This window comes from Diadema antillarum, unplaced genomic scaffold, assembly GCF_040938485.1.
Source record: "Diadema antillarum isolate AM-2024a unplaced genomic scaffold, OU_Dant_1.0 seq00000507_RagTag, whole genome shotgun sequence".
NCBI lineage: Eukaryota > Metazoa > Echinodermata > Echinoidea > Diadematoida > Diadematidae > Diadema > Diadema antillarum.
Genome location: NW_027271462.1, coordinates 3,399,583 through 3,427,296, shown reverse-complemented (window position 1 = coordinate 3,427,296; position 27,714 = coordinate 3,399,583). Strand labels below are relative to the sequence as shown.

Here is a 27,714-nt window from a genome sequence, read left to right as displayed (position 1 = left end):
CTTACAGTATACTTTGTACATAAAAGTATGAAATTTTGTAATTTTTTCTAGCCTGTTTAAAATAAACAATAATATGTCCCAGTCTCAGTTTCTAATATTTTGTTTGATCATTATTTTGAATATGTTTCACAGAAAAATTGTTATGGCTGTTGGAAAGGTTGTGGCAGAAGAACTGAATTTTAGTCATATTTTCACAATCAATGGAAAACTGACTGAACATCATCAGTTCACCATTAACAAATTCATATGAATTGTTCGAGAACTGTCTTGCAAAATTAACGAATATCTAAATTCCATAACTTCCTTACTCTTCATCTGATACTAATCCAAACATTAACTGCTGTGCTAAAAAAAAAAAAAAAATCTGTTTTTTTAACAAACTGTTCACTGGTCCAGAATTTCCTTTAACAATGACTCTTTGCCTTAGTATTATATCATACAAATGATTTGATTTAATGATCTTACTTGATTATGGGAGTTATAGAACTAGTGTTAAAACGAACCTTATTTTGTTTTCGACACTAACGAACCTTAGGAATAACGAATAACCGCTTATGCTATTTGTACAAACCCCACCTTACGCCATTACCTCAAATCAATGCTGTCAGTATATGAAACAAAGCTGCATATGTTGTAAATGTTAGCAGCACACTATCGTATACATTCTCTACAATATAATGATCACGAATAAAAAGAGCGAGGTCTCCTGCATTAAATGATCTCTATTATTTATTGAAATATACTGTATATTTTGTTTTCTGTTTCTGTGTATGTACATTGCTCAATGCAATCACCTATGTGTATCTATTTGTGTACTGTTATCGATTTATTTCACTGCACTTGCTATTCTTTGTCTTTGTACTTTTTGAAATTTGTATTCAAATTGTATTTGATTGAATGCAGAAATAAAACTAATCAAATCAAAATATCAAATCAAAAAGAGCGAGGTGAAGAAGTCATGTAGGGTCCTTATAATCCCTTCTTTACTGCTGATGTAGATAAAAATCCATTTACTAATGCATAAAACATTATAGGTATGATTCTTTGCTGTGTGTTGGTAGTATCATAATTCATGTAGTTGTAACTGCTACACACAATGATTAATAAGATATTGATTGAATCTTATATGCACATCATGGATAAAAATTCTGCACTGTAATTGCTATGTCCGCATGGTAGTGGAACGCCCATTGAATTAGTATTTTTGAAAAATGTTTGTTTCATTTGTTTCCCATGATAATATTATGCTCAATTACTACTGTATGATCTGGCACCCACAGTACATGTTCAGCAGTGACGTCCTCCAAACCAATGTGAGTGTATCTGTCCGCTGGAATTCCCAAAACATTATTGACGACTTGACGGGGTCTGAAGGTTTGTATGTGTGCCATAAATGAATGAAGTTCAACCTTTGTAATACAATTCTGTGCATTTAAGGAGGAGGGTGCGATTGTGAGTCTCTCAATCGCCATAAAGGTAGTTGATATACGCACTATATCCATAAAACGTCAATGTCAATATTGGAATCATTTTCCTCATTCCATTCAAACTATTGTCAAGGGCACTGATAACACGCATTAACATTAATGCAGTGATAGCTGGTGTGATACTGATGCAGTGTAAGAAGAATGCAGTGGCTCTGGTGTTGATTGTCATTTACTGAATCAAACTTCTTTGAACTGTTAGCAACTGACCTTTGAAGATTTTCGAGTTTGTAATTTCTACTTTGATGATGTTGGTGTTGTATTTTATCTTTCAAACTGTTGTTTGCTCTGCACGGAACCGCCTTTCAAGTCTTTTAACATGGTAGCCTGGTCGTAGAGAGCGTTTCTCGATTGGATACATTATACGGATTAGATCTTGGTTATTATTGTTTGACACTTACTATCTATACTATTATACATCTAAAGGGTGAGAATTGTACAGAATGAATTTGATGCAAAATTACTGAAAGCAGGAGGACCCTTGGTACTAATATTGTAACGAACAATGATTCAGTCTTCATGTAGAGAATCATATCATGTTGATTTACTTATTGCCTTCATTATTTTTATCACAGTGACACTTTACAAGTGTTCACTGAATAGCGATAGCTGCAGTCGCTGTCTATCACCCGTGTCAACGCCTCCAAGACTAAAATGTCTCTGGTGTGGTGGTGACTGCAACGTTCAAGAGAGTGAAGTCTGCCATGGGAATACTCCCCTCAATCAGGACCAGTATCTGCAATGTAATCCCCCTGAAATCACTGGTGTAAGATAATTTCTCGTTCAGACTCCATTGACCTGTGCGTAAGATATTGTCGGAATATTCATGAGAGTGATATCATAATAGAAATGAGGTGTGATATAAGAATGCTGCTTTGGATGTAGGCGTATCAACAATAGCCCCCAAAGTAAAGATAGAGAATGGCTTTTCATATATATATTTCTGTGTACAGATATTAGCTCACGTTTAAATACATCACAATTTGTATTGTACTACCGAATTACATGATTGCCTATACATTATTCATAATACTTAGTTGTATTTTGAAAGCAAATTTTATGTTTTGAGGACTCAACATTAGTGTTGGTGTTTTTAATAATGCAAGAATTTTAACTGCAAATTATACTCATATTCAACAGACAATGTTCATCATAATATTCATTAAAGGTCATGATCTTTACATGCGTTATTGAAAGGAAATTGATTCAGAAATTCTTGTATATATCATAGGTAGACAGATAGATAGATAGATAGATAGATAGATAGATTCTAGGAATGGAAAAGTATTTAGAATAACATGATACATTACATGAGGTGTTAGGGAAACCTCTTGCAAATGTTGATAGAAAATTCATGTTTCCATTGTCACTGTTAGGGTCTCTATACAAATGTAAGCTATACAGCATGATAATAACTGCTGCTTGTCCTCTCTGAAATTCTTTGATAGTTCTACCCTGCAATTGCACCAGTAGATGGAGGAACGAGATTAGAAGTTTTTGGAACTGACCTTGGAGTAAATTTTGAGGATATCTCCAGTATCAGAGTGGCAGGGATTGAATGCGATCTAAACGACATGGAAGAGTTCTATGAGCCTGGACAAAGGTTTGTGTGGTGGTTCATCAAGCCAACCATAGTATAGTTAGGGCAGTAATTTTACAAAATCAATGTAGAACCAGCTTGTTTCCAGTCACCTGAAAATGCAACAACAACAACAACAACAACAACAAACAAACCAACTAAACCTTTCAAGTACCCTCACTGGTTAGTGACACTATGGCCTTGTCCATTATTTTGCATCATGGATAGTACAAGAGTTACACCAACCGTGTAATTTTCTGAGTATTAGTAGGATTGTATTATGATAGAATTTGATTATGTGTTTGTGACAGCAAATTGAAGAAAGCCTTGATAGTTCAATTCAAAATTATTTTATATTCAAATCATAATGAATGCAGCGAGAGAAAGAGAGAGAGAGAAAGAAAGAAAGAAAGAGATAGAGAGAGAAACACGTTTTGTAAAAGTTTCTAAAGTATTGGCAGTTTTCATAAGGTTTCTTCGAAAAGTGTCAAATAGTTGAGAAAAAATTGTCACAGTGTTGAGGCAAGAGTATTAAAACCAGACATGATGATGATGGGCTTTGAGTACATGGGTAGATTCGCTACAAATGGTGACATTAAAAACAACAGCGATGAGGTGTCTTGTTCTATACTCATAACAAAGCTGCATCTGCTCCCTTCATGAGAATAATTTAAGGCACAATTTTCTACCTGTCGTATTATTCTTGTGTAAAACAGGACAATCTTTTTTTTTTTCGTTTCAATAGTTAAAAATGGCCGCTTGGGGGCTTATGTTGAGAAAAAAAAGGACACTTTTCACAAATTTCTGTCCTATGTTTGTATCCACAACTGTAAAAGGGCAAAAACAAACAAACAAACATCTGGAGAGAAAGTGCGCTCTCATTTCGGAGTTTGCAGATCTTACAGTTTAGATCGTTATTTCAATGTCGTTAAGCATATGAGATAGGACATGTTTAAACTTGACGCAACACCTATTTCAAGTACAACTATCCCTGACACTATGGTCACGTCAAGAAAAGGAGAAAGACACGATAAAACTCACCCTTGGCATCATTTAGGGTAAGAAGACAAGAAAGCAATATCTTTAAACTCACTCGGGTGTTTCGTTCTTTTACTTTGAATGTGACGCTGAGAAGGTGACTTTTTAAACTCGTATAGAATGTCATGATTCCTGTGGAATTTTCAACTTTCCTGGGCACTGTATTTGGTACAAAAGTTATCTTCTTTCACAAACAAATGTGCCCTGTTCAGAGAGGTGGGAAGAATATGACCTGTTAAAACGCATCTTTGTGTGTGATGGTGTGTGGGTGTGTGTTTTTATTTATCTTATTATAAAAGCAAAGCACCTGGTTGAGTTCAACGAGTCATTTCTCCCAGCATATTTGAGCTTACTGCGTACAATTCATTCCACATATTGATCGCTTTTTAGTGTCAGTTGTTTGACAGGAAGAGCAGGTCAAATAGTGGAGGGACAAATTGACCTCATAGTCACTCTGGATAGTCAAGTGAGAGAGGCAAGCAGTGAAGACGAGTTTTTGTACAGAGTAAGTGTGTTTTGTAGTTTTCTCCTACTTGTAATCACAATATGATAAAACTGCAGTTAATTCTCCGGACAAATCCAAAGGAGAATTTGAAACGTTTGTCATGGACACCACACTTAAAAGGAATTTCAAGATAACATTCTTAATCACAAAGAATTAATGTCTAAACGACATCTTTTGATATGAAATATATAGAACTCTATTTAACTTCATGTTGTATTGTTTTAAAATAAAATTGTTAGGGAATTTCATGCTTACAGCTGTCCTCTACTTTTATTCTACAGTATGAACTGAGAATGTATAACTGTCACCATATCAAAAATATTATATTTCTGGGACATGATTCATCATAGATCGAGGGGAGCTTGTACAGCTCGTACTAGCAACTATATAAACATTTGACAGCACCTTTATATTGTGTTATGCATTGTATATTTTACAACGACTAACCCTGAGGGGTTACTATTCAGAGGAGCATTCCTACGCAACACATGACCAGCGCCTTTGTGCTGATGCGGACTTCCAGTGTCTTGATTAACAGATCGAGTCTGATAAAGCCACAGTAATACATTCATTGAGTACCTTTGATCACCCATACAAGACATTGTTCATGTGTGTTCTACCGAGGATCCAATGATAAGTGGATTCACTCCGACAGAGGGACCAGCAGCAGGTGGAACCAGAGTCACGATTTCTGGAGATTTCCTCACTTCCGGAAGGAATGTAATAGCCCGATTCGGAGATGCAGAATGTATCGATATGTGAGTTGACATTAGAAAGTTGCATGTGGGCATGTTCACACTGAATATCCATGAGGACAACTACTCGTGTTTTAACGATCATTTGGCAAGAAGACGGGGAATGTGTGTCATTTTAGCAGTACTATTCCCTTGACCTTTAATCTCCCTTTCAGATTCAACTATGAAGATCTTGGTGAACATTCTTACTCAAGAGTTGCATGAATGACCTGACTAGAACAGGAGGTTGAATTTTTCTTTCATTAATATTGAAATTGATTTCTATTATCAAGACTTGGCAGTGCTGGCTCCTCTGACATCAGGGCACCGTTTCATGGAAGTTGTCAGCCCTGACAAGTTGTCAGTCTCTGACAACTTCGGTAAAGTCCTTGGTTTTGATTGGCTGAGAAGCTCTGGTGCCTGACTGTAACCATGGTGATTATCAAGAATTGGCAACTTGTCAGGGCAGACAACTTCCATGGCACAGTGTCCTGAGCTTCCTGTCAGTTTTAACCAAGCTCTTGTGTACTTTAAGATATTGGTAAATTTTCTAATTTTCAAATATGTAACATTAATGGCCGAAGAAGGAGGCTTAGATATAGATTTCTTTTTTTCGTTATCATTAACGGAAACCGGTATTTATCAACTCGTTCATATTATGTCTAAGCACTTTAAAAGGAAAAGCTGGTGGCAAAGTTTCCGTTATTTTGTCTGTTAATATTGAGAAATATTGCAAAACTGTCTTTAAAATGAGAAATGCTTGAGTGGACACATATGCTCTTGGTGATATTTTTAGGATTAAGTGCATTTTTTTTACTTTAAGCGAAAAGATGGCATTTTTAAATAACCGTACAGACTCCCTTTTTACAGTGAAACCATGAAATGCATTTTGGGCCATAATACCCTGGGTGATGATCTTCGTATATCATTGAAGAAGATGACTTTTTTTTCAATAAGTGTAAGCAATTATAGATGTAAGACATGGGTAACTGCTCCAACTTCATCTTGATACTACCAAGAGTAAAAGCAAAACAATACAAAAAATCCCAAAGATTGCACACTCTATGAAAAAAAAAAACACTCCTCATACATGAAGCAACTGAAGACTAATACACATTATCACAGAGATCTGAGGGCATTTGGTATTCATTCCAAATCCATTGTGCCACTGTCTTGAAATGGCTTCAGCACAGCTGGCAGTCTTAGCCCTGTAAGCAGTAAAGTAAAGGGTTCAAATCCCAGACTGTTTCTTTGTTTTTTGTTACTTCATCTGTAGATACAATGATTACGATCCATTATGATGCAACGTAGTGGGCAGTAACAAAGAAAATCAACTGCTCTGTTTTCCCACAGTGCTCGTAGTCTGAATGAAACATCTTGTACAACCACAGAATCTTCAGAGGACAGTTACGTTTTGACTATGACCTTTGATGGAACACAGCTGACAACAGTTGATGTGTTTACCTTCATGCCCAACCCAGTTATCACTGGCTTGGACGGGACACAGTCAATTATGTCGTAAGTTAATGGATCAGCATGGTATAGATTTCATTTCCAATTAGAGAAGTACTTGGATGGGATTCCTTGAGTTTTATTAACTAGCGGAATACCATACACGTTCAACTACAGAAACTATTATATACTATAACATAATATAGGCCATAAACAGGGAGTATTAGAATCATAATACTACACCAGTTTAAAGTTCTGTGTAAGCATGACACAAAACGAGCAAGCACGTGGTCATACGATCGTTGCAACTCGCTATACACTAAATACAAAAGCCACTACGATATGATTAAGCTTGTAAAAGATTCTTATAGCTATGGTTCTAACACAAGTTATCCTGATGCTTTATTTTGGGAATGTTCTTCATGCTCCGGGATCGAGATGGATCTTAAATAATTGAATACTAAGAATTTTCGAAATTTTTACATTTATTACCGCAGCATAGTGTGATCATCTACCTGATTATATCAATTTAGGGGAGGACTATATATAACGGTCATTGGAGAAAGATTTGACTTGATTCAGATGCCAGTCATCAAGGCAGTATCACAAACTACTGGAGCAGAGACGTCAGCGGTTTGTACATATTTTTTTTTTTAGTTCTGTTTTGTTTGCACTAAATGTTTCGTGTAAATTAGTCAGTTGATTAAGTTGTAGCCCCTCATCGGCAATTCCAACGAGCATGTAGTTATCTATTTTGCACAACAAGAATTCTTACATCTGTCTTCTGGAAGCTCTCCCAATTGCCTTCAAATGATATCTTCCATGAATTCGAAGTATTAACTACCTAGTGACATTACCCGTATATTCGCTAGTATTTGTTTGTTCAGGAAATACGATTTGATTTCATTAAAAGAGCTTGATGGGACAGGCCATATTGGCGTGATTGAATACAAGGCGAGCAGTCCTTGCTCTGCATTGCATTAATTGAAGATACTGAAATGAAAACATGTCAAGCTTTTAGAAAGGATGCGTAGATTAGATAGTTAGCAACGTCGTTAGAATTGTAATTCGGTTTTGGTATTATTTCTATACTTGCATAATCCAATAGTGATGTAATATCTCCTTTATGTCAGTGCCACAACCACAAGAAAGATTTTTTTTTCCCGAAAAATTTCTACTGTTTGGTTTATACGTAATGACAACAACTTGCATTGGCAAATATTTATACTACTGTCTCCTAAGAAAAATTATAAACTACAATGTAATTCAAAATGTAAAACTCTGAATATGATTTATTGTACTTCTGTTTGCCTTTCTTTTCAGATTTGTAATGGTAATAGCAGTACAACTGTCCTTACCTGTCTCTCCCCGCCATATCCTGGGGACAAGGCATCACGGAGGAGAAGACAGTCTGAAGAAAGTCTTATGGCTTCCTTACAATTTGACTTTGATGGTTTTGTCATCGTCGCAGGAGATATCACATACTTCCCAGATCCAATCTACTACAAGTTTGATGGACCAGATTCAATTTTCTATCTGCCTGAAAATAACTTGCTAGAACTTAAGGTAAGACTTATCATTTGTGTGCAGACCACGTGAAGCTTGAGAAGGAAGTTGTATTTTGTCCTATCCCATTCAAATTTATCTCTGAAAATGCTTCCATGAGGTTGGCATCGGGGGATTAAATTGTGGTTCCAGGGTGCCGACAAATTTATACGAAATTTTGTGATACACTATAATCCTATTGAAAAAAAAATTATCAATCAATCATCTATATCTATCAAACTAGACAATGTAGTTCTTCAAAATAACATTTAAATGTTTAAGAGTAACAACAAAAGTATACACTAAGAAAGCACTTCAATGTCCTTGTGTACTTATTGAACGTTTGAGGCAAGGCTAGACAAAATTATTAGTGATAAAAGAAATAAAAAAGAGATAAAAGATAGAGAAAGCATGTCAAACATCGAGGCATAAAGAAATTTATCCTCATTTGATCAGAATTTCAAGATTGGAGATTGTAGTGAGCAGAGCACTGCACCTTTATTGTTATATTGCATTCGTAATGCCATTGTGTAGTAATCACACTTCGTCAACGTTTACTGGCATATCAAAATCAGAGTGTGTCACTTCGAATCACAGTTATCACTCTCTTGATATAAAATATATTTCATAACATTTTTCTTCAGTGCGCTAATAAACAGAGCCAGAATATCACAAATGAAAGAGAGAGAGAGAGAGAGAAAGAGAGAGAGTATAGAGTGAGAAAGCGGGGAAGATAGTTATTGTTGTAGAGAGTAAAGAAGAGGCGAATGCAATGGGATGGGGGATAAAAACGTAACAAGTGTGAAAGGAACAATCTTGTACATTCAATTCAATCAATTCAATTCAATTCAATCATAGTTTATTTCCAATCATCGAAAATCAAAAAACATAGTACAAAGTATACATGTGATGAAATATTGTTCAAACGTTCGCATAAGATTCATGTAATATATATACGAGACATATTATAGAACAACATATAACATGTACAATATTTAGGAAAACACTGTATAAATACTTCGTGGGCGAGCGGAAAATAAATTCGATTATGGAAAATAGTGATCCACTAAAAAGCATATTTTGTCGGACGTGGATCGCTAGACAAATAATGAGTAAATTATATACTATTCTATAACAATATACATGTAATTATTTTGAGATACACCGGTTGGGAAAAAATATAGAATACCAGTGCTAGTGCCCGGACACTGCTCACTGAACCACGTGTACCGGGAAAATATGACAAGGACAACACGTTCGTACACACATTCGATTACCCACACGTATACACTGTAAGACGCGAGACAGTACCGAGAGGAGAGAAGACGGTAACAATACAAGTCTACGAAGAACAAGAGACAGGAAAGGAAGAGGAGAGAAGAAAGAAGAGAAGTCTGCACACAGAACACGCCAAGTGCTGCGACATCAGGACAAGTGAAGGCTCAAGCATGAATCAAAACAATTTAAATTTTCTAAAATTATAAGTAGAAAGTAAATATTTTCTGAGTTTGTATTTAAATGTAACAAATTTGGGGGAATCTTTTAAACTATTATCTAAATTATTCCAAAGTCTGGGTCCGGTATAAAGAAATGTATTTTGGGCATGTGCGGTTCTCATTAATGGAAGATGAAATTCGTCGGATCGTCGCGTGGGATAGTTATGAACATGACTATTTCGATGAAATGAATCATGGAATATTTTAGGTAAAAAGTTACTGTTGTATAAACATAAACTGGCCAAGTTGAAACACATACAAATCATTTACTTTTAATATTTTATGGTCAGAAAACAAAGCATCTGTATGTTCTCGGGTATGTAAATTAAAAACAATTCTAAGCGCTTTCTTTTGCAGTAAAAGAAGTTTATCAAGTGACATCTGACATGTATTACCCCAAGCAAGAATCCCGTAGTTTAAATAAGGTAGTATCAAACTAGAATAAAGAGTTAATAATGCAGATGAAGGAAGATAATATTTTAATCTATTCATTACGCCAATGTTACGCGATATAATTTTACATATGTTATCAATATGATTCCTCCATGAAAGCTTGTTATCGACGCAAACACCAAGAAATTTAAAGGAAGAAACTTCTTCTAAGGGAGTAGTATCAAATGTTATATTGCCTGGGAGGCTATTTAAAGAATTACTAAAAAGCGTAACTTTTGTTTTTTGAATATCTAATGACAATTTATTTGCGTATATCCATTGTATAACCTTTTTCAGTTCTTCATTGACTGTTCTTATTAAAATGTTTGGGTCAGGGTGAGAAAAAAAAGGTTAGAGTCATCCGCGAATAATATGAATGATAGTTTCTCCGAGGATCTATGAAAATCATTAATATAAATAATGAATAACAATGGGCCTAATAAACTCCCTTGTGGAACACCAGATGCAATTGTTTTACTTTGAGAGTCAAAGCCGTTGACATGTACAAATTGGGATCTTTCTGATAGGTAACTCGTGAACCACTCCAAGGCCTTTCCACGTATTCCATAATGAGACAGTTTGGCGAGAAGTACTCCGTGGTTAATCGTGTCAAAGGCCTAGGAGAAGTCCAAAAAGATACCTATTGTGTGTGAAAGTGTGTCGAGTGCGTGTGTGACTTTGTCGATGAGGGCAAGTAGTGCGTGTGTTGTGCTGTGATTTTCCCTGAATCCAAATTGAAAGTTTGAGAATATGTCGCAGGATTTAAGAAAACGTACTCTCCTGATATAAACTATTCTTTCAAGAATCTTAGAAATAGAAGATAATAGAGATATGGGTCTATAGTTATTGACATCATCCTTCTCCCCTTTCTTGTAAATAGGAATTACTTTCGCAATTTTCATGCTATTTGGCACATGGCCAGTTGTAAGCGATGAATTGGTAATGTGTACTAAGGGATCCACTATTTGAGGAATTATGTTTTTTATCAAATAGTTGTCAATTCCGTCATGGCCAGGACTTTTTCCTTCTTTCAAATTAGCAACAATCTTTATTATTTCTTCTTTATATGTTGGGTCAAAAAATATAGTTTTGGAGTTAGGTGTATCTAAAAAATCATTAAAAGATTTACTAGAAAGAGGAATATTTTGAGAAAAATTTTTCCAAATTGAAGAGAAAAAGTCATTGAAAATTTCCGCCATGCCAGCGGGAGTGTTGCTGGAGGCATTGCCCCACCGAATTTCAGAAATATTAGATGAATTGTTAGATGTATTCATAGCATTCTTTAATGTTTTCCATGTGTTTTTAATATCATTTTTAATATCATTAAAGGAATGAAATAGTTGTTTGTTTGTTTGTTTGTTTTTTTACCTGGCTTCAGGTTTCTAACTTTTTTTTGGGTAAGATAATGAAAAACCTCTTATTGAATATAAAAGGGCAGTGATTCCAAGAGAAATCCAACGTTTATTTGATGGAAATTGGTTTTGAAATGGCTATGATATCCAAAACAAAACAAAGCTAATAAAAGTTGGATCCCACCATTAATTAGGATTGCTTTGCTTTACTTTGTTTTTCAATATCTCAGATATTTCAAAACCAATTTTCAGGAAATAAACTTTCAATTCCTCTTAGAATGGTATATGCTCAGTAACATTTCATAAGTGCTTTCGTAGTATCTTGCAAAAAGTTGAAAGCTCAATCTTCATCTCCACCAATACTATACCATCCCTTTAACATGAGCAGGATTATATTTTTGTGATTACGAAAAATATGTTGCATTACATGTGAGTTTGAATACTGAAGGTACAAAGAGTTTTCAAATTGTATGTCCCACACACAGTACAAGTACAAGGCAGTCGCCTGCCGTCGGTATTAGACGTAGGATGAGCAACATTCTCTAGCAGGGATTTAGCCTGTATCAGGATTTTCTCGAAACAAATGTATTGTCTAATGTGATATGTAAAATCAAATGTATGGCATTTTGCATACATTGCATTGTAATTCAATTCTACAAAGAAGTGATGGGTACGTTGGTGGTATCATAGAACATGACCATTGTGGTAATCACGCTTTGCACATAGAGTCATGAACAGTTCAGCACTCATTCCAAAGTTTATTGTAATAACCCAGGTTGGTGTTGTCTTTTCAGTTTAACTTTCTGTTGGCTTTGCTTCTGCTTATTTGTTTTCCTTCATCCACATGGTATAATTCAGGGCAGTAATCTTGACCTGGCCAGCAATAAAAACGATGTGCAGGTTTTCGTCGGCAGGGATGGTGAATGTGAAATCTTGATCTTTCAAAGCGAAAACCTGATTTGTGAGATGCCAGACGGTGCACGAACACCAGGATTTAGAAATGGTTCTCTAGGGGAAGGTCCGACAAGAAACCTTCCAGCAGTCCACGTGAGTCGGTCGTTTTTCATAAAGATTTGTATGAATGGTAATTTGGTAAATTGTTCCTGCCGCATGCAGAAGTCATAGATCTTGACCCTGGTTTTACTGTTTTTCCGTTCTTTGCACGGCACAGCACCGAGCTACCTTCAGGAACTATGCCATAAGTACAAATCAACTAGATTTCTTCGTTCATCCACTGCTCTTACCCTGCGCAGGGGCGGATCCAGGAATTTCGTAAGGGGGGGGGGGGGGGCGAAGAATATTTTTGGTGCTACTTCCGGGTTTCATCTCATTTTTTCTTTTTATTTCTTTTGTTTTTAACAAAAAATAAAGAGGGGCGCGCGCCCTGATGTGCACCCCCATCTGGATCCGCCACTGCTTCGAGTTACCCGCACCCATCATTCATGGGGTAACAGAGTCGGTCGTTTAATAAAGATTTGTAGGCCTAGGTTCCTGGCGCATGTAGATGTCATAGTTATTTGTCGTCTTGTTGAGCTTATGGGAAGAAAACATAAACGTGACCATGCCGCAATAAAGAGGACATTATCATTATTATCTGATTATTGATTTATCCTGATAACCTATATCAGCTTGATTTGCTTGGTGCCTTTCCAACTTCCCGTGGCTGGTGACTATACTGGAATCCTTGGACAAGGCTCCACATTAAGTCACGTCTATCATGTTGTTGTAGAGTTGATCAGGTAATCAATACTGCTCAGATACCTGGCACTTCCGTAGATATACTTCAGCCCCTCCTTTTAAAATAGCAAAGTAATTTACAGCATTTGAATAAACATATTAAGATGTTACATGTTGGTGGGGTTTTTTTTTCAGGTCGTTCATGGAAATTTGGAGTTCCTACCAGGTTTTGTCGAGACAAATTCAGATCTGAATATCCTGCCGATAGTCATATCAATAATGGTCGTCGCCATTCTTGTCATGCTATTTGTGTTTGTGGTTGTCGGACTGAAGCTTACTAAGAAGAGGCGAGAAGCAAATCAAGTAAGAGAAGAATTAGAGCTAGGACGACAACGACTGAAATCAAGACTAAGAGAAGGTATGTTGAACAAAATAGTACTCAATTACTATTTATAGTTTCTACATTTTCGTATTTATTGGAGTGAATAAATTGTCTCCATCCAAAGAAAAAGATTATGACTCCTCATTTCAACATGCGTTCATAAAATACACCATGTATCATGAATACTATTTCTTTCTGTGGTGTTTGTTTGTTTGTTTGTGTTTTAGTGCCTGATACTAAACTCGAGCTGACAGATGTGGACGAGAGAGTCAAGAAGTATGGCATCCCATTCAGAGATCACAACCAGTACGTGACAGTCATGCTCTTTGGTGGACTTGGAGTTCGTCCAGAGACATCCGATCCAGAGGTAGGGGAAACTCGAGAGGAATTTTGTCACTTAATTGATTCTAACATATATCATAAGACCAAACTGACCATAAAAGTACCTTTTTCTTCGACTGGAAACATTGATTTACTACAAATTATATCCATGGAAGGCCTTATACAGCGTTCATATCTGTGCGCATTAATATTGAAGCTCCATGGTAAATTACGCTGTCCCGAATTCATGATATCAATGCCCGATCAACATCTTCTTATTGACGTCACAGGCTAATTTACACGTCTTTCCGAAATGCAAATTATTATTGTGTGCCTTTATAGCAGCCAATACATGCACCGAAAAGCTATTAAACTGTTTAAAAAATGCATTCTTGATGTATTTCTGATCTGGTAGACGTAAAATGATAAACTTGATCCACGCTAGATCATTCAAGATTCAAGATTCAAATTTATTTTCACTTCCATCAAATAAACAAAGAAATTATATACAATGCATATGCACTTGATATTTGTAATAATTGCAGAATGTGATTTAGCAAAGTACATATAATGAAAATGAGTAGCAGATGAAAAAAAACCACAATTATATCTTTGTTAATATTTACATAAAGCGTATAATACAAGTTAACTACGGATCATGTACCCATTCCTTCAAAAACTCTAGTTGGTTTGCAGGTCAGCAGCACTGAGAAAAAAATGTGTAACATCCATATCATCTCCTTTACTATCATTGTTTTATAACAGTATATGGAAGATTTCATGGAACAAGCAATAGTGTCTTTTTATCGGTCGCTGAAGGATGAGGAATCTGCCGTGGCTTTCATCCAAACTCTTGAAATGCAAAGGCAATACGAACAAAGAACAAGGTAGGACAAACGCAAATATGAATTAGGGAACCAATAGTTTCGGAGAGAGCAATTTTCCAATTAAAAAAAAATGTGTTTATCGACGGGTCACGGGTGTGATTTCTCCTTAATGTCTTATTCCAATGAAAGATGAAAAAAATGATTCGAATGGAAATGAATTGATCTCAATCCACAAATAAGAACAATTCCGTGGACGATATCTGTTGGTGTTGTTTGTATGCAACCGTTTACCTCAGTTTGTTAACCGACTTCGTTCGACAGAAATATCCGATAACAAATTTTTGTGAAATAGTGAAGATGAATTTCAAATTTGCGCGGAAACAACGGAACGTTGCAGAAGACGTGTAATCAAAACCTAAAATAAATTCATATTCATTTGGTTTAGATACAAGACAAAGGTGCACTTTTATGTTTATTTCCTTGTCAGGCAACTGATTGCATCACTTCTGTCTCTTATCTACGTGAGTGAGGGCAAGAGCGTCTATTTCTCAAAGTGAGTGAAATTACGTGCCAGCAGAATAGAAATAAAAAAATACACTCTCAAACACATCTAGGAGATGTAAGTTACCATGAGTGTGTCATGGATGTCCAATAAAGTCTTTGAGTAAAGGTTAAAGGCATATTACCATTTGCAGATGAAACAAAAACTAAAATGTGAGTTAGGAATAGAAACAAGCACTGTAAAAATGTGAACCCGTATAATCGATGTTAAGTATTGTTATATACACAAAATGTAAACAATAGTTATACTACGAATGCTTCCAGATTAAACCGTCTGCAGTTATGGTTTATTGAGAAAAATACTGATTTCTCCTTATATTTTAGGCTTTATTGCGAAAATCTATATGATAGGATGTTGTGTGATACAGCAGACATACACATATGATTATGAAATGTGATACCTTGAACATTTTTAAAATCACTGCTCTCAAAGGTAAACTGGACCTTTAACAAACACTTGTTTTAAATATTTTACATTGTATAACAACCTAATTACGTGCCATGCCTTCTAAAACTATACAATGTAAATTGAAGCGGCAGCAGTTCTAGATTTTAACACTGTTTAAAGCGAATGTTAGTGTTTGGTATCATGGCGCAGTTACGCCAATATTATTGACTATGCATTTTTTTTTTTTTTTGTTTGAAGCTTTTGAAATAAACCGGTGATGCTGGGTATGATTTCCTCTTTTACATGTCCTAATAAAGGCGTTATACAGTATCTGTGTCACCCTTTAAAAGTCAAATAATGTGCTAAAATAATTTTGAATGTAGGCCAACATTCAGTCATCATGGCAGTCGCAGGCTTTTCATAACAATCTTGTTCAAGAGTGATGTCAATATATATGTGACTCTGCACCTCAGAACAAACAAAAAGTCGCCAGACATGAATTTTTAGTTAAGACCATATTCTGAAAGAGCAGACTTTAAGCTTTAAAATGATGCATAACTCAAATCAAATGGACTCTCCCAACCTATCTAAATATTGGAAAGAAAGCACAAACTCAGGAAAAGTGTGAACTGAGAAAAGAGGCTCTGAAGTGCAGTGTCTATTCAAGTGCAATAATCTTTACCAAACCGTGCTGGCTGTGCGATGAATGGGACAAAAAAACGGGAAGTAAACCACCAGAGTAACAACAATGAAGGGATTATCAGATTAAAGTGAGATTAAAAATGCCTCATTAACACATTCTGTCCATAATCAATGCCAACTTTCAAAGCAGTAGCAATATCCTATCAAAAGTTATTAGAGTTGAAAGTGAAGAGTGTGGACAAGGTTTTTCAGAAATGAAAAAATGATTCTAAAGACACACCTAATCACACTATTCTACCAAAAATGTTCAAGATAAACTGCTAAAAAACACACTTTCCTGCCCGTTTTATGATACCAAATTTTAGCATAATGTAAAAGAAGACCCGCTCTTTCAGAAAATATGAAAAAGTCAAGTTTGGCTAGGATGACCCATTTCACTTATTTTCGGTCCTCACGCAAAATCAGTGTGTGCGACTTTATGTTCGTTTTGAGGTGCACGGTCACATATATGCTCCTCTTAAAAAAAAACAAAAAACAACAACACAAAAAACGATTTATCGTCAGTCAATATGGCATTCGCCCCTGAGAAGATACGAGTTGAGGTTAAATCATTTTGATATTTGCTCATCTACTTTTCGGACAATGTAACAATTTTATGGAGTATCGTTTTCTTATGAAAAGGTTGATTTCTAGGCTGGTTCGAGATAGGGTTGCTGTCACAGCAAGTTCTTCAGGAAGAATGGATGAGTTGTTTGGCAGGTAAGAGTGGTATACATAATATTATATGTTCACTGACTGAATAGGTTGATGTTCGTTGTTTCGAAGGTTCGTTCTTCCGAAGGCTTGTTATTTCAAAACACAAATTTCTGGTACCTAGAGTGTCGTTAATCCGAAAATGAAATAAGGTTATAGTTATTTCGAAGTTCGTTCATCCGAGAATTGAATAAGAGTTGTTATTCCGCAGGTTTGTTATTCTGAAAGTTCGTTCATTAAAAAGTGATATAATATCTGTCATTCTAAAAATTGAATAATCTATATAAAACCTAAAAAGTATAAGTTGCTCATAGTGATGATGATGATGGTGTAGAAGATGGGGGGGGGGGGGAGGGTGGCATAAAAGAGGAGGAGAAAATACTACTTTTTTTAATCATTGATTTTATTACAATTAATATTGCATTTCAGTATTTGTATGTCTGTGTTTGTGGCCGTGTAGATGCGCGTGCTTCATCTAATTTTCATAGTTTGATAGAGCCTGAAATTCAGAATAACGAAATGTTACTGAGTCAATACAGGAATATTGTAGAACACATCACCGAAAAATCGAGCAATCTGTTGAAAATTTATGAATTTTTTAAAGTTTCAGTGCTGCCATCGCTGGATAAGAAGGGAACAATAGAATGTGACGTCATAGTACGCAATTCCTTTGATATATTACTGATGTTAAGACAACTATTCTTCCTCTGCTTTCAAAAAGATGTATACAGTCGATTGCGCTTTCAGTAAGCTAAATGAATTTATTCACACTTTCTTCTCAATCAATATGATTCAATGATACACTTTGAAGATTGATTAACTTGGGTGTTACACTTTCCAAAAGGCAATTCTGATCGCTCTGTGGCACCTTTGTCATGGGAAGTTAAAACATAATTATTATCAATAAACATATCCGTGGCATTTGATTTTCTCTTTGGATGTCTATGTGATTGTGTGTATTGGGCAATCGTGTTATCATAAACTTTACTCTCTTTCGTTGTTACTTTCGGGTGTGTATTGTGTGTTCCCTTTTATCATTTTTTTTCTATACCATGAATATGTGCTTTTCAGTTCTGATTCATGCTTATAATGATTCAAGTTCAAATGACGTTTTTGAATTTTTTTTTGGTTCGTTCGTATTTATTTTGCTTCTCAAATCAAATCAAATCGAATCAAATCAAATCAAATTATATCACAAATAAATCAAATCATACCACAAATAAATTACATCAATGTGACAAATTTAAACAAAACATAACCAAGTGACAAAGAAGCAACTCAAAAGTGCAAGTATACTACATGCATAAAAAATCTTTGTAAAACATTTGATCCCGATGGAATCCCATTTTCCTTGCTCCATTTTGTACTAAAACATTTTATAGTTACATACAATACAGACAGTAAAGGCAGTACATTTGATTCAATAAGGAAGCAGGAGACCTTCAGCATATTAAAGCATAGCTTGACTACGCTGATGGCCTCATTTTTAAAACTTAGTCTATTCATCATTTGATGATGATATGCCTTTTAATGTTTGCTGTCGATTGCATTGCCGTATATATATCATGTACTATCTGTATGAAGGGCTCTCTTTGGACAGGTTGATTTCATAACGGAATTATCATACTCTGCGATTATCTTATGTTGTTTTGAGGTTGATGATGTTGTTGTTGTTTTATAGAGAACTCGATGTAATGGAAAGGAAATGTTCACATAATTAGGATAACTGATTATAATTTGATATCACTTAAAGATTGCAGTAACAATGAATTCTTGATTTGATTGTCTTTATCGTTTTTTCCAATATTCTTTAATAGTAGAATGGTGTCATCAATATTTACTGGGACTAACCTTTACTTTTTTGTTGTTGTTGCTTGCAACAGGTCGGAATCCATAGTAGACAGATTGTTGGCTAATTGGTTTGCTTTGTGCATGTGTGGGTACATCAAGGTAAGGATAAAGGTAGTCTTCTCAACTGTTTCAATATCTCTAAACGATATACATCAAAAATACTTCTTCGGTGAATTATTGAAGGTGAGAGGTTTTTTTCGAGTTTTTGCAAGTTGGGTCGTTGATCCTAGAGGGAATCACTAAAATACATGACAAGCTTTTTTTTTTTCCATCCGAGTTCAAAGAAAATTGGTATCCATTACTACAGAATCCACCTAATATAAGTATATGAAGAGTGTGATTGCAAAACGGATATATATATATGCATATATAATCATATCTATCTGTGATTAAAGATAATAAAAAGTTTTGGTACCTCAAAAGTTTCCTTGAATTTCCTTGTCTTAGTTTGTGTTTCAGGTTAAAGTACCTTTCATATAACTAACACTGTGAGACTTACTCGCCCCAAAGTGCTCTCATGTCTTAGTAATCATGCAATTAACTGCGACCAGCAGCCCCATACGCATAGCGACCAGCAGTCCCATACGCATAGCGTAATCGGGCTTCGCATTGTAGCATTCAGGATCATGACAGATTTAGTATCGCAGGGTAAATGTCAACTTAAAATCCCCAAAATTCTTCAATTTGAAGACTTACCAATTAAGTTGAAGTATTGAAAACAGGCTTCGGGCAACGTTTGGTTCTGCCTATAGTCCCTTTCTGTTCGAATTGATGACTGAATGTGACTCGGTCGACAGGACCTTGGGAGAGCTACATACACTGAATATTACAGCCAGTGCATGCGAACACATCACATGCGCACAAATTTCAAATTCATCAACGGATAAGATGGGGCGAGTAATTCTCACAGACAACGTACTTTAACCTGAAACACAAACCAAGACAAGGAAATTCAGGGAAACTTTTGAGGTACCAAAACGTTTTATTATCTTTAACCTTTAGGTTAGATTATTAGAGTGAGATTATTTTTCAAACAAAAAAGAAACTCATGTTTGTTTGTTTTTATCGTTACCGGTGCTAATATGAAATGTTTCTTTTTTTGTTCTCATACTTTGCAGCAAATGCTCTCCCCGATGTTCATATTGTATCAAGCTTTGAAGTCTCAGTGTGAAAAAGGACCGATCGATGCTGTCACTGAAGAAGCATATTTCACTCTGGATTACAATCGCTTGTTCGACCAGGACATTACTTTTCAAGAAGTGGTAATTACCCATGAGACATCTACCACCTCAGTATATGCGACATAGGTTTGGAGAGCACAATGTTACCCAATACCACTGTGTCTCATAATGTACACAGCTTCCTTAGACAGTTAGAGGATGTAATTGCCAAAAAGCACTAATTCTGATGTAGCAGTTGGTCAGATTGAATCATGCTTAGGTAAAATTCAAGATTGGTCTCTGCAAAATGGTTTGAAATTGAATCTTGAGAAAACTGAAGTTGTGTATGTAAGATCTCGTAACAAGTCCTCAACAACTTTGTTCGTCAATGTTTGCGATACTCCTGTGCTGCCAATTTCTAAGGCACGTGACCTTGGTGTCATTATCCAAGATGATCTTAGTATGAAAACTCACATCAATAACACACATGTATGCAAATCTGCAGCCATAGGTCTACACAGGATTGGAAAATTGAGACACGTTCTCGATAAAAGCAACTACAGAAAAACTGCTTCATGCGTTTATTCTTAGTCATTTGGATAATAATAATGGTTTGCTCATTGGAGTTCCAGACTCCCAGATGAAAGGACTCCAACGGATACAAAATTCAGCCGCAGGGCTTGTGACACGTAAAAGGAAATTTGATCATATTATAACTCTCATTCTTCGTAGCCTTCAGGTTGCCAATAAGAGCTCGTATCAGGTTTAAGATTTTGACCATTGTATTCAAATGTTTTCATGGAAATGCCCCTGAATATCTCAGTGAACTCATCAAGCCATATCAGCCTGGTCGTGCTTGTGCGCTCAAAATCAAATAATCTCCTCTCTGAAATAAGTGTCAAATCTAAGATATATGGTTATTGGGCTTTTGGAAAAATGGCACCCTCATTGTGGAATAGTCTCCCTCTCAGTATTAGATACATTACAGATTTTGATAAATTCAAATCTGTGTTAAAAACTCACCTTTTTGACAATTGTTGACTACATGTTTCAATAGAGAAATATGTGATCGATTTTGTTTTCATAAATTTTGTACACGCATAGAGACTATCTTCATGATCTTAAGGTATTATGCGTTTCTAAGAACTGACTTTTATTATTATTATTACCAATTCTGTCTTTGTAATATAGTGTATTATATACTTCATCTTTATAATAATTGCTTGAAGTCGGTTAAGTGCCACGGAAAAAAAATCTCTTACGAATCTGGAAAACGAAAATGTTTTCATAACCGTTGTGAGAGGTACTGTATATAAGTTAGCTGTAGTGCAAGCTAGTTCCACGCGAAACAGTCTATTTGTGCGAGTTCTTGTGTGTATGAGTCATGCAATAGATCGGTAATACCTAATTCTTCTACAATCAGAATAAAGAACATTTTTAGGACCATAAAATAAATACTACTGGATATCTTATCTTTCTGGGTAATTGTACAGCATTTCCCAGACCCACGTTGATTTTGACATAACACGCTACAGGCCCGGCTTCGCTCATAGTCAAACATATCTTTTCAAAGCAACGTTGATTCTGGATTTTACACTGTAACCCATAAAGAAGTTAGTAAATAGTGTGCACACTGCGACGATTTCACAATTTATTTCAAGAATATAGAGCAATAGTTTTCGTAAATGGTGGCTATCGATCGGGGAGAATTGTTTGTCTTTTAATCATTTTGTGACAGTAAGGCCGATTCTATTTTTTTCTGGGCCCCGTTTTATCAAAAAATATCATCGATTGTAAATTTCCCTACCACACAGGCTGCCATAGACTTATGATAGAAATCGACTATAATTATAATCAATTGTAACTCTTCATAGAACAGGCCCTGGTGTTGACACTGTAAACGAAAAACATTGTATGCAGGCAAGAGGTGAAAATAAGTAGCACTTCCATTTTTGAAAGACATTGTTTATTTAATGCACTTTTTTGTTTTGTGTTTGGGATGTTTTAAAGCTTATTTTCGAAAATGTCATACAGTAATTAAGGAATCATATTAAAACTGCTTTCTGGCGTTGCGTTTCTTCTTCCAGGTGCTTTTTGTTGTTGATGAAGACGACAATGCCTTCCTTAAGGTAAAAGTGTTGGATGTCGATACTGTGGGACAGACAAAGCAGAAAATCCTAGATTCTATGTGGAAAGCTGGACATCGTCTTCTTCCGACCGATGGAGAGTCTTTGGATGTAGGTAGGTCTTCAAATATTCATGAACCACCCTGGTTCATGCAATACTTGCCCCATGGCCACATGACATTAGTTTTCTCTAGTATACATTCAATTTGATCACATGCTAGAATGAACTGTGTGGGGGCACAGAAAAGTTTTCGCTTTTTTTTTTGTATGCATAACTTGAGGCAGTGTGCCAAAGAGAGACATCCAGTGTAAAATCTCCAAACAAACTACCCAACCACATTATCTGGAAATAGGTGAAATCATCATGGTGTAAGGAAAGTGAAAATAATGACAAGGAAAATTTGAGAATAGTTTTAAAAGCAAACGATCATCCTGTGTGGACTAATGTGAAAAGTAACAGGTTGCGTCTTATGATCTTTTTTTGATATTTTATGCCAATGTATTTATGTCGCCCGTGGAGCGTACGCGTGGCGTAGGCGTCACTTTTTTCGTTGTAGTCGTAGTCAACAATTTGATGTACTCAATAACTTTCCACAGCGTTGAGCAATGACCACCAAACTAGTATCACAGATATATAACTTGAAAAATGCTGGTCAGGTTTGAGTGTGGGTGATCGAGGTCTGAGAAGGTCAAAGGTCAATGAACTTTCCTCACAAGCTCCGTACTTGCGTGTTTGTTTGTTTGTTTTTGTTTTTGTTTGATGTACTATCTGTAACTTTCCACAGCTTTGAGTCATGGCCGTCAAACTCAGTACACCACTGTTATACATAACCTGAAACATGCTGGTCAGGTTGGAATATAGGTGAAGTCCGACTAGGTCACAAAGTCTAAAAGCTCTATATATGAACATTTACTGATAAGCACTATATTCACAATATTAGGCTGTCCTCTAGAAAGCTTTTAGCTGTGGTGACCACTTTTTTGTTCAGCTTTTGTTCTTTAGATCTTTACAACGTTTCCCTTCTTGGAAGCTATGTCAAGTTTACAAACCATACACATGGTATACAAACTGCGATATGCAGGCAAGACATCTTGCTTGTTTGCTTGTTTTCCGACAATAATGAATATCGTCCTAATCATTAGGAAAATTTGAACTGTCCTCGTGAACAAAAAATCAGTACAAGAACACCATGAAGAACAAAAAAAAAACAACAACAACAACAACCCGCGAATATGTAACGAATAAAACTCTGTTCACGGCTGAATACCCCTCTTCCTCCTCCCCCTGTTATTCCACACTCAAAGTTTGGCTGAAAGACGCCGGGACATATCTGATCTTGCGAGATGAAGACGAAGGAACTGATGGTCATGTTTCGGGAAGAATGAATACTGTGAAGACGTACGGGGTAAGCGCCAAAACATTATAACATGAAACCTGTAATTCCTGCAAAGTATGTTATAGTTTTTGTTATAGTCTCTTTATAATCATTGGCACATTGGCACATTAGGGTAAGAGAGGTTTTTAGTTGACGTGAATGCCGACACAAAAGTGAGGTGGTCAATACGTCATGCAAATAATTAGGGTATCTCTGAATCCTTAGAGGCGACATTTATGAATGGGAAATACAGTATATGCAAAAGAGGTTTAAGATACATCTGAGTGTATCCACGCAATTTAATGCATGCCAATAACTCATCTTTTCATCGGCAAGATAAATATTTGGATAAAGCCCGTGTCACACTATAGATCATAATCGTAATATGTAATACTCCCGAGACTCATCTAAACATTGCATCTCTCTCTCTCTCATTCAAGTTGGATCATGGATGTCGAATCACTGTCAGACCAAAGGAAGCTATGGCGGATTCCAGTGGATACCAAGAACTTGTTCCCTCCCATATTTTGTCGAACAAATGTAAGATTTCCTTCCTCTACCTTGCTTACTTTTATGCTGTCAATTCTCTGACGATTAGATTTCATATACGTAGGCTATTATTTTATAAAGAATTCGTCATCTCGGTATGAGTTAAGTGTGAAGATTCATCTTGAGATATCAGTTGGAGATTTGGAAGTTAAACCATCGTGCTCTGTGAAAAACCTGGGTGTATGGCTCGATTCTCGTTTAAACATGGAGAAGCATATATCAACCACATGCAAGTCTGCTTTTTATATGTTGCATAACTTGCGTCACATTCGTAGATATTTGAGCCAGGAAGACGCTGAAACTCTTGTTCACGCATTCATTAGCAATAGGCTTGATTATTGTAATGGGCTATTGTTTGGTTTACCAGATTCACAGATAACCAAGCTTCAGCGTGTGCAGAATGCATGTGCGAGACTTGTGTCCAGTTCATCAAAATGTTCACATATTACACCTGTTTTGAAGAAGTTACACTGGTTGCCAGAAAGACAGAGAATTGTATTTAAAATTTTGATACTTGTTCACAAAGTATTGCATGGTCAAGCACCTGGTTATTTATCAGAATTGATATCAATGAAATCACACTCATATTCTCATAATTTACGAAGTACACAGGATAAGTTGCTTCTAAAGCAATCTCACTTAAAAACGAAAGTAACTTTAGGGGATTGTGCCTTCAGCTGTGCTGCTCCAAAACTTTGGAATAAATTACCTGAAAAACTGAGGAAGGCATCATCACTTGTTGTCTTCAAATCTTTATTGAAGACATATCTTTTTTCAGAAGCCTTTGATTAATTTGTTATTTATTTTTCGTGTGTCTAATCAGTGACAGGAGCTCTGTTACATCACAGCGCAGTAGAGTATATTTACATAGTAGCTGCGCTATACAAATTTGTCTAATTATTATTATTAATTATTGATCATTTTATTCGTTCCTTTGAAATGTTTCGATTATTTTGAGTTTCTGTACTACTACTTTTCTTGAATGGTTTAAATTTTCAACGGCAACGTCCAACTTCATCAATACTGCACTTTTCGAGTATGTGTAACTTAGTTTGACTCTTGTTTCCGAGTCTATTGTCAATCCTCTCATACAAGGGTTGTTTTGTATACTCTTATTTCTCAGACGAAAGTTTGACAGCAAATCAAACGTCAACTCCCCCTGGCCCTTCGACCCAAAACCCGACCAACCTCGGGGCAACGCATCTAAAGGTAAGGGGTATACCTGTCTGATATGACTAATCAAACATTAACAGTTAATTTTCCGTGAAGATTCATAAACCTTGTGGCGCAAAATTCATGCCAAGAAACTTATGAATTTTTTTGTACCTCGAAATCAGCTTTATGTTGCAACGTCACGTTGAATTCGACGATAGGGAGCTTTAGAATTGCGGCGCGGACGTTTGAGACGACGCTTGAGCTGGACGTTCTCCTCTTCCTTTCCTGTGTCGTGTTGAAAAGCAGCTTTAGATTACGCCGAGACGCAACCAAAGAGATTTTTCCCCTCTCCATCATTTATTGGGGAAAAGCTTTTTTGGACGCAACCTACTAGTATAAATAAAATGGCGCCCCCTGGTACATGAAGTTAGTCTTTACGTCGTGAATTGAGCGGACGTAAAAACAAGCCAGAACGCGTTGTGAAAACTCAGACGACGTGAGCTATAAATAGACCGACTTTGATACACGATTCTGCGCATTCTCAGAACATTTTTCCTCTCTGAATGTCCCCGTCGCAAAAATCTGAAGCTCCCTAATGCATTAAGTTTAAAAGGTGTAATAGGAATTTCTTGTAATATCGCATTTAATCCTTGTATTTCATCTTGACTTCTAGTTACTGTGGGAAATCTGCGCCACATAAGTATGATACAGAAATAGGTCTACACTCTTGCGGCAGTATAAGTTTCGATAGCTGTAGTCGGGATGACACATTGCATGTATATCAACCATTTCGTCACTTGGTGATGTAATGTCTCATTCTAATTTAGGAGGAAAAAAATAACGGATGAATTCTCTACAAGCTTTTGATAAGTTAAAACAGAATTACCCAATAAAGGCTTTATCTTTCTTCACGAGAGTAAAATATCAATAATCATTAGACATCTGCTTTAAAGAAGAGCAGTCGACATGACATAATGTTGACTACCTCATCGCACTTGGAATTACATCATTACCTCTTAAAGGAAACTCTGCCGCTGAGGACGGATGACACCAACACCCCAGTTCACGTCACAAAGGGGCGCGCTGGGCTGGATAGAGATCTCGCTATAGCTCACATGCTGACTGCAAAGGTAGGCCTTTTATACACATGTATTATTTACATGTTCATATTCGTATTTTACCCATACATTGTTCACGTAATGTACATTTTAACCTATTGAATACTCTAATATGATCATAATTTCTGGTAGCAGTAAGAATTTATAGAATTGTTATCATCTTTTCTCCATCGTCATTCTTGCCATTACCATTTCTGCTGTTGTATGAAAATGGATGAAGAAGATGAATGAGAAATTCTCGTCTTTCACAGGCTGCAGTCAGTCCATACGTGACGAACGTTTTGGAATCGATGTTCAAGTTCCCACAAAAATATCCGCTCCCGGTCAGATATCTCTTCGACACCTTTGACGAGGTGGCTAGAGAATATGCAGTTGGCAGTAATACCAACGTGGCGGAAAGATGGAAAAGGAATTGGTAATGAAACGTTGATATAGCGTAATTTGATAAATGTGTGGATTATCTAACTGTAACCCTATGTTTCCAAAACTCGTGTTCTCAAGGCCCTGAAAATGCATCTGGGCCGATCAACTTTATTTTAACCGTGATAGTGTGTTAAAAGACCATATGGAAACAGTAGCAACAGTGACCATAACCTTGAATACCTTTACGATCAATTACCTATGCGTTCTTCATTATTGTGCAGGTTTTGATGGTTTTTTTTTCACAGTGGGGCCATTAAGATTCCAATCCTTTCCTTTCTTTCACGCGTAATTAAGGGTGAATCACTTCACATGAATGAGCGCTCAACTTCAAAACCTCTCTCCGGTAGACCTGTTGCAATTCCTGGAGGAATATTGAATATTTATGACTTCTTATCAACCTCCAGCTTTGTATCTTCGCTATTAGAATGTCACCTTAATTCAGAAATTCAATTTGATGACTTTTAATCGGTTTTGTCTTACCGACATTTCGGCTGATACCGATGTTATTAAGACATTCACCATTCAAGAACTTCAGTGGGTATTTGGGGGGATCGCCTTCGATAACTTCCGTGCCGACGCACTGTATCGGCGTTCTGAAAAATTAGTGTTACGTACACTTAAATTTCAGGCATTTTACATGAAAATGCTCTTTCTGATTCCTTCCAGCTTGACGCAATTCTGGGTGGGGCTTCTCACCAGCATTCCTTCTCTGTTCAACATGCCGAGGTCAGACCCAGCGGATCAATGCCTGAACGTGCTCGTGGACGCCATCAACCACGCGTTGAAAG

General features: G+C 36.3%; 1 protein-coding gene and 1 long non-coding RNA gene across 2 annotated transcripts; both read left to right on the top strand.

The window, feature by feature from the left end:
• Positions 1 to 1,283: 1,283 nt before the first annotated feature.
• On the top strand, positions 1,284 to 20,387 carry LOC139734021 (plexin-A4-like). Its single transcript, XM_071644828.1, has 16 exons — positions 1,284 to 1,374; positions 2,060 to 2,250; positions 2,933 to 3,087; positions 4,492 to 4,606; positions 5,231 to 5,364; positions 6,694 to 6,858; positions 7,326 to 7,425; positions 8,116 to 8,358; positions 12,476 to 12,664; positions 13,490 to 13,712; positions 13,904 to 14,043; positions 14,763 to 14,884; positions 15,312 to 15,377; positions 17,097 to 17,174; positions 19,052 to 19,118; positions 20,379 to 20,387. Exons 1-16 carry the CDS (start codon positions 1,284 to 1,286, stop codon positions 20,385 to 20,387), a joined length of 2,088 nt encoding a protein of 695 aa, XP_071500929.1.
• A 3,221-nt stretch (positions 20,388 to 23,608) lies between these two features.
• LOC139733983 (uncharacterized) lies at positions 23,609 to 25,424 on the top strand. The gene is made up of 3 exons (XR_011711127.1): positions 23,609 to 23,711; positions 24,122 to 24,221; positions 25,354 to 25,424. It is a non-coding gene; the product is annotated as an uncharacterized lncRNA (long non-coding RNA).
• Positions 25,425 to 27,714: the final 2,290 nt, after the last annotated feature.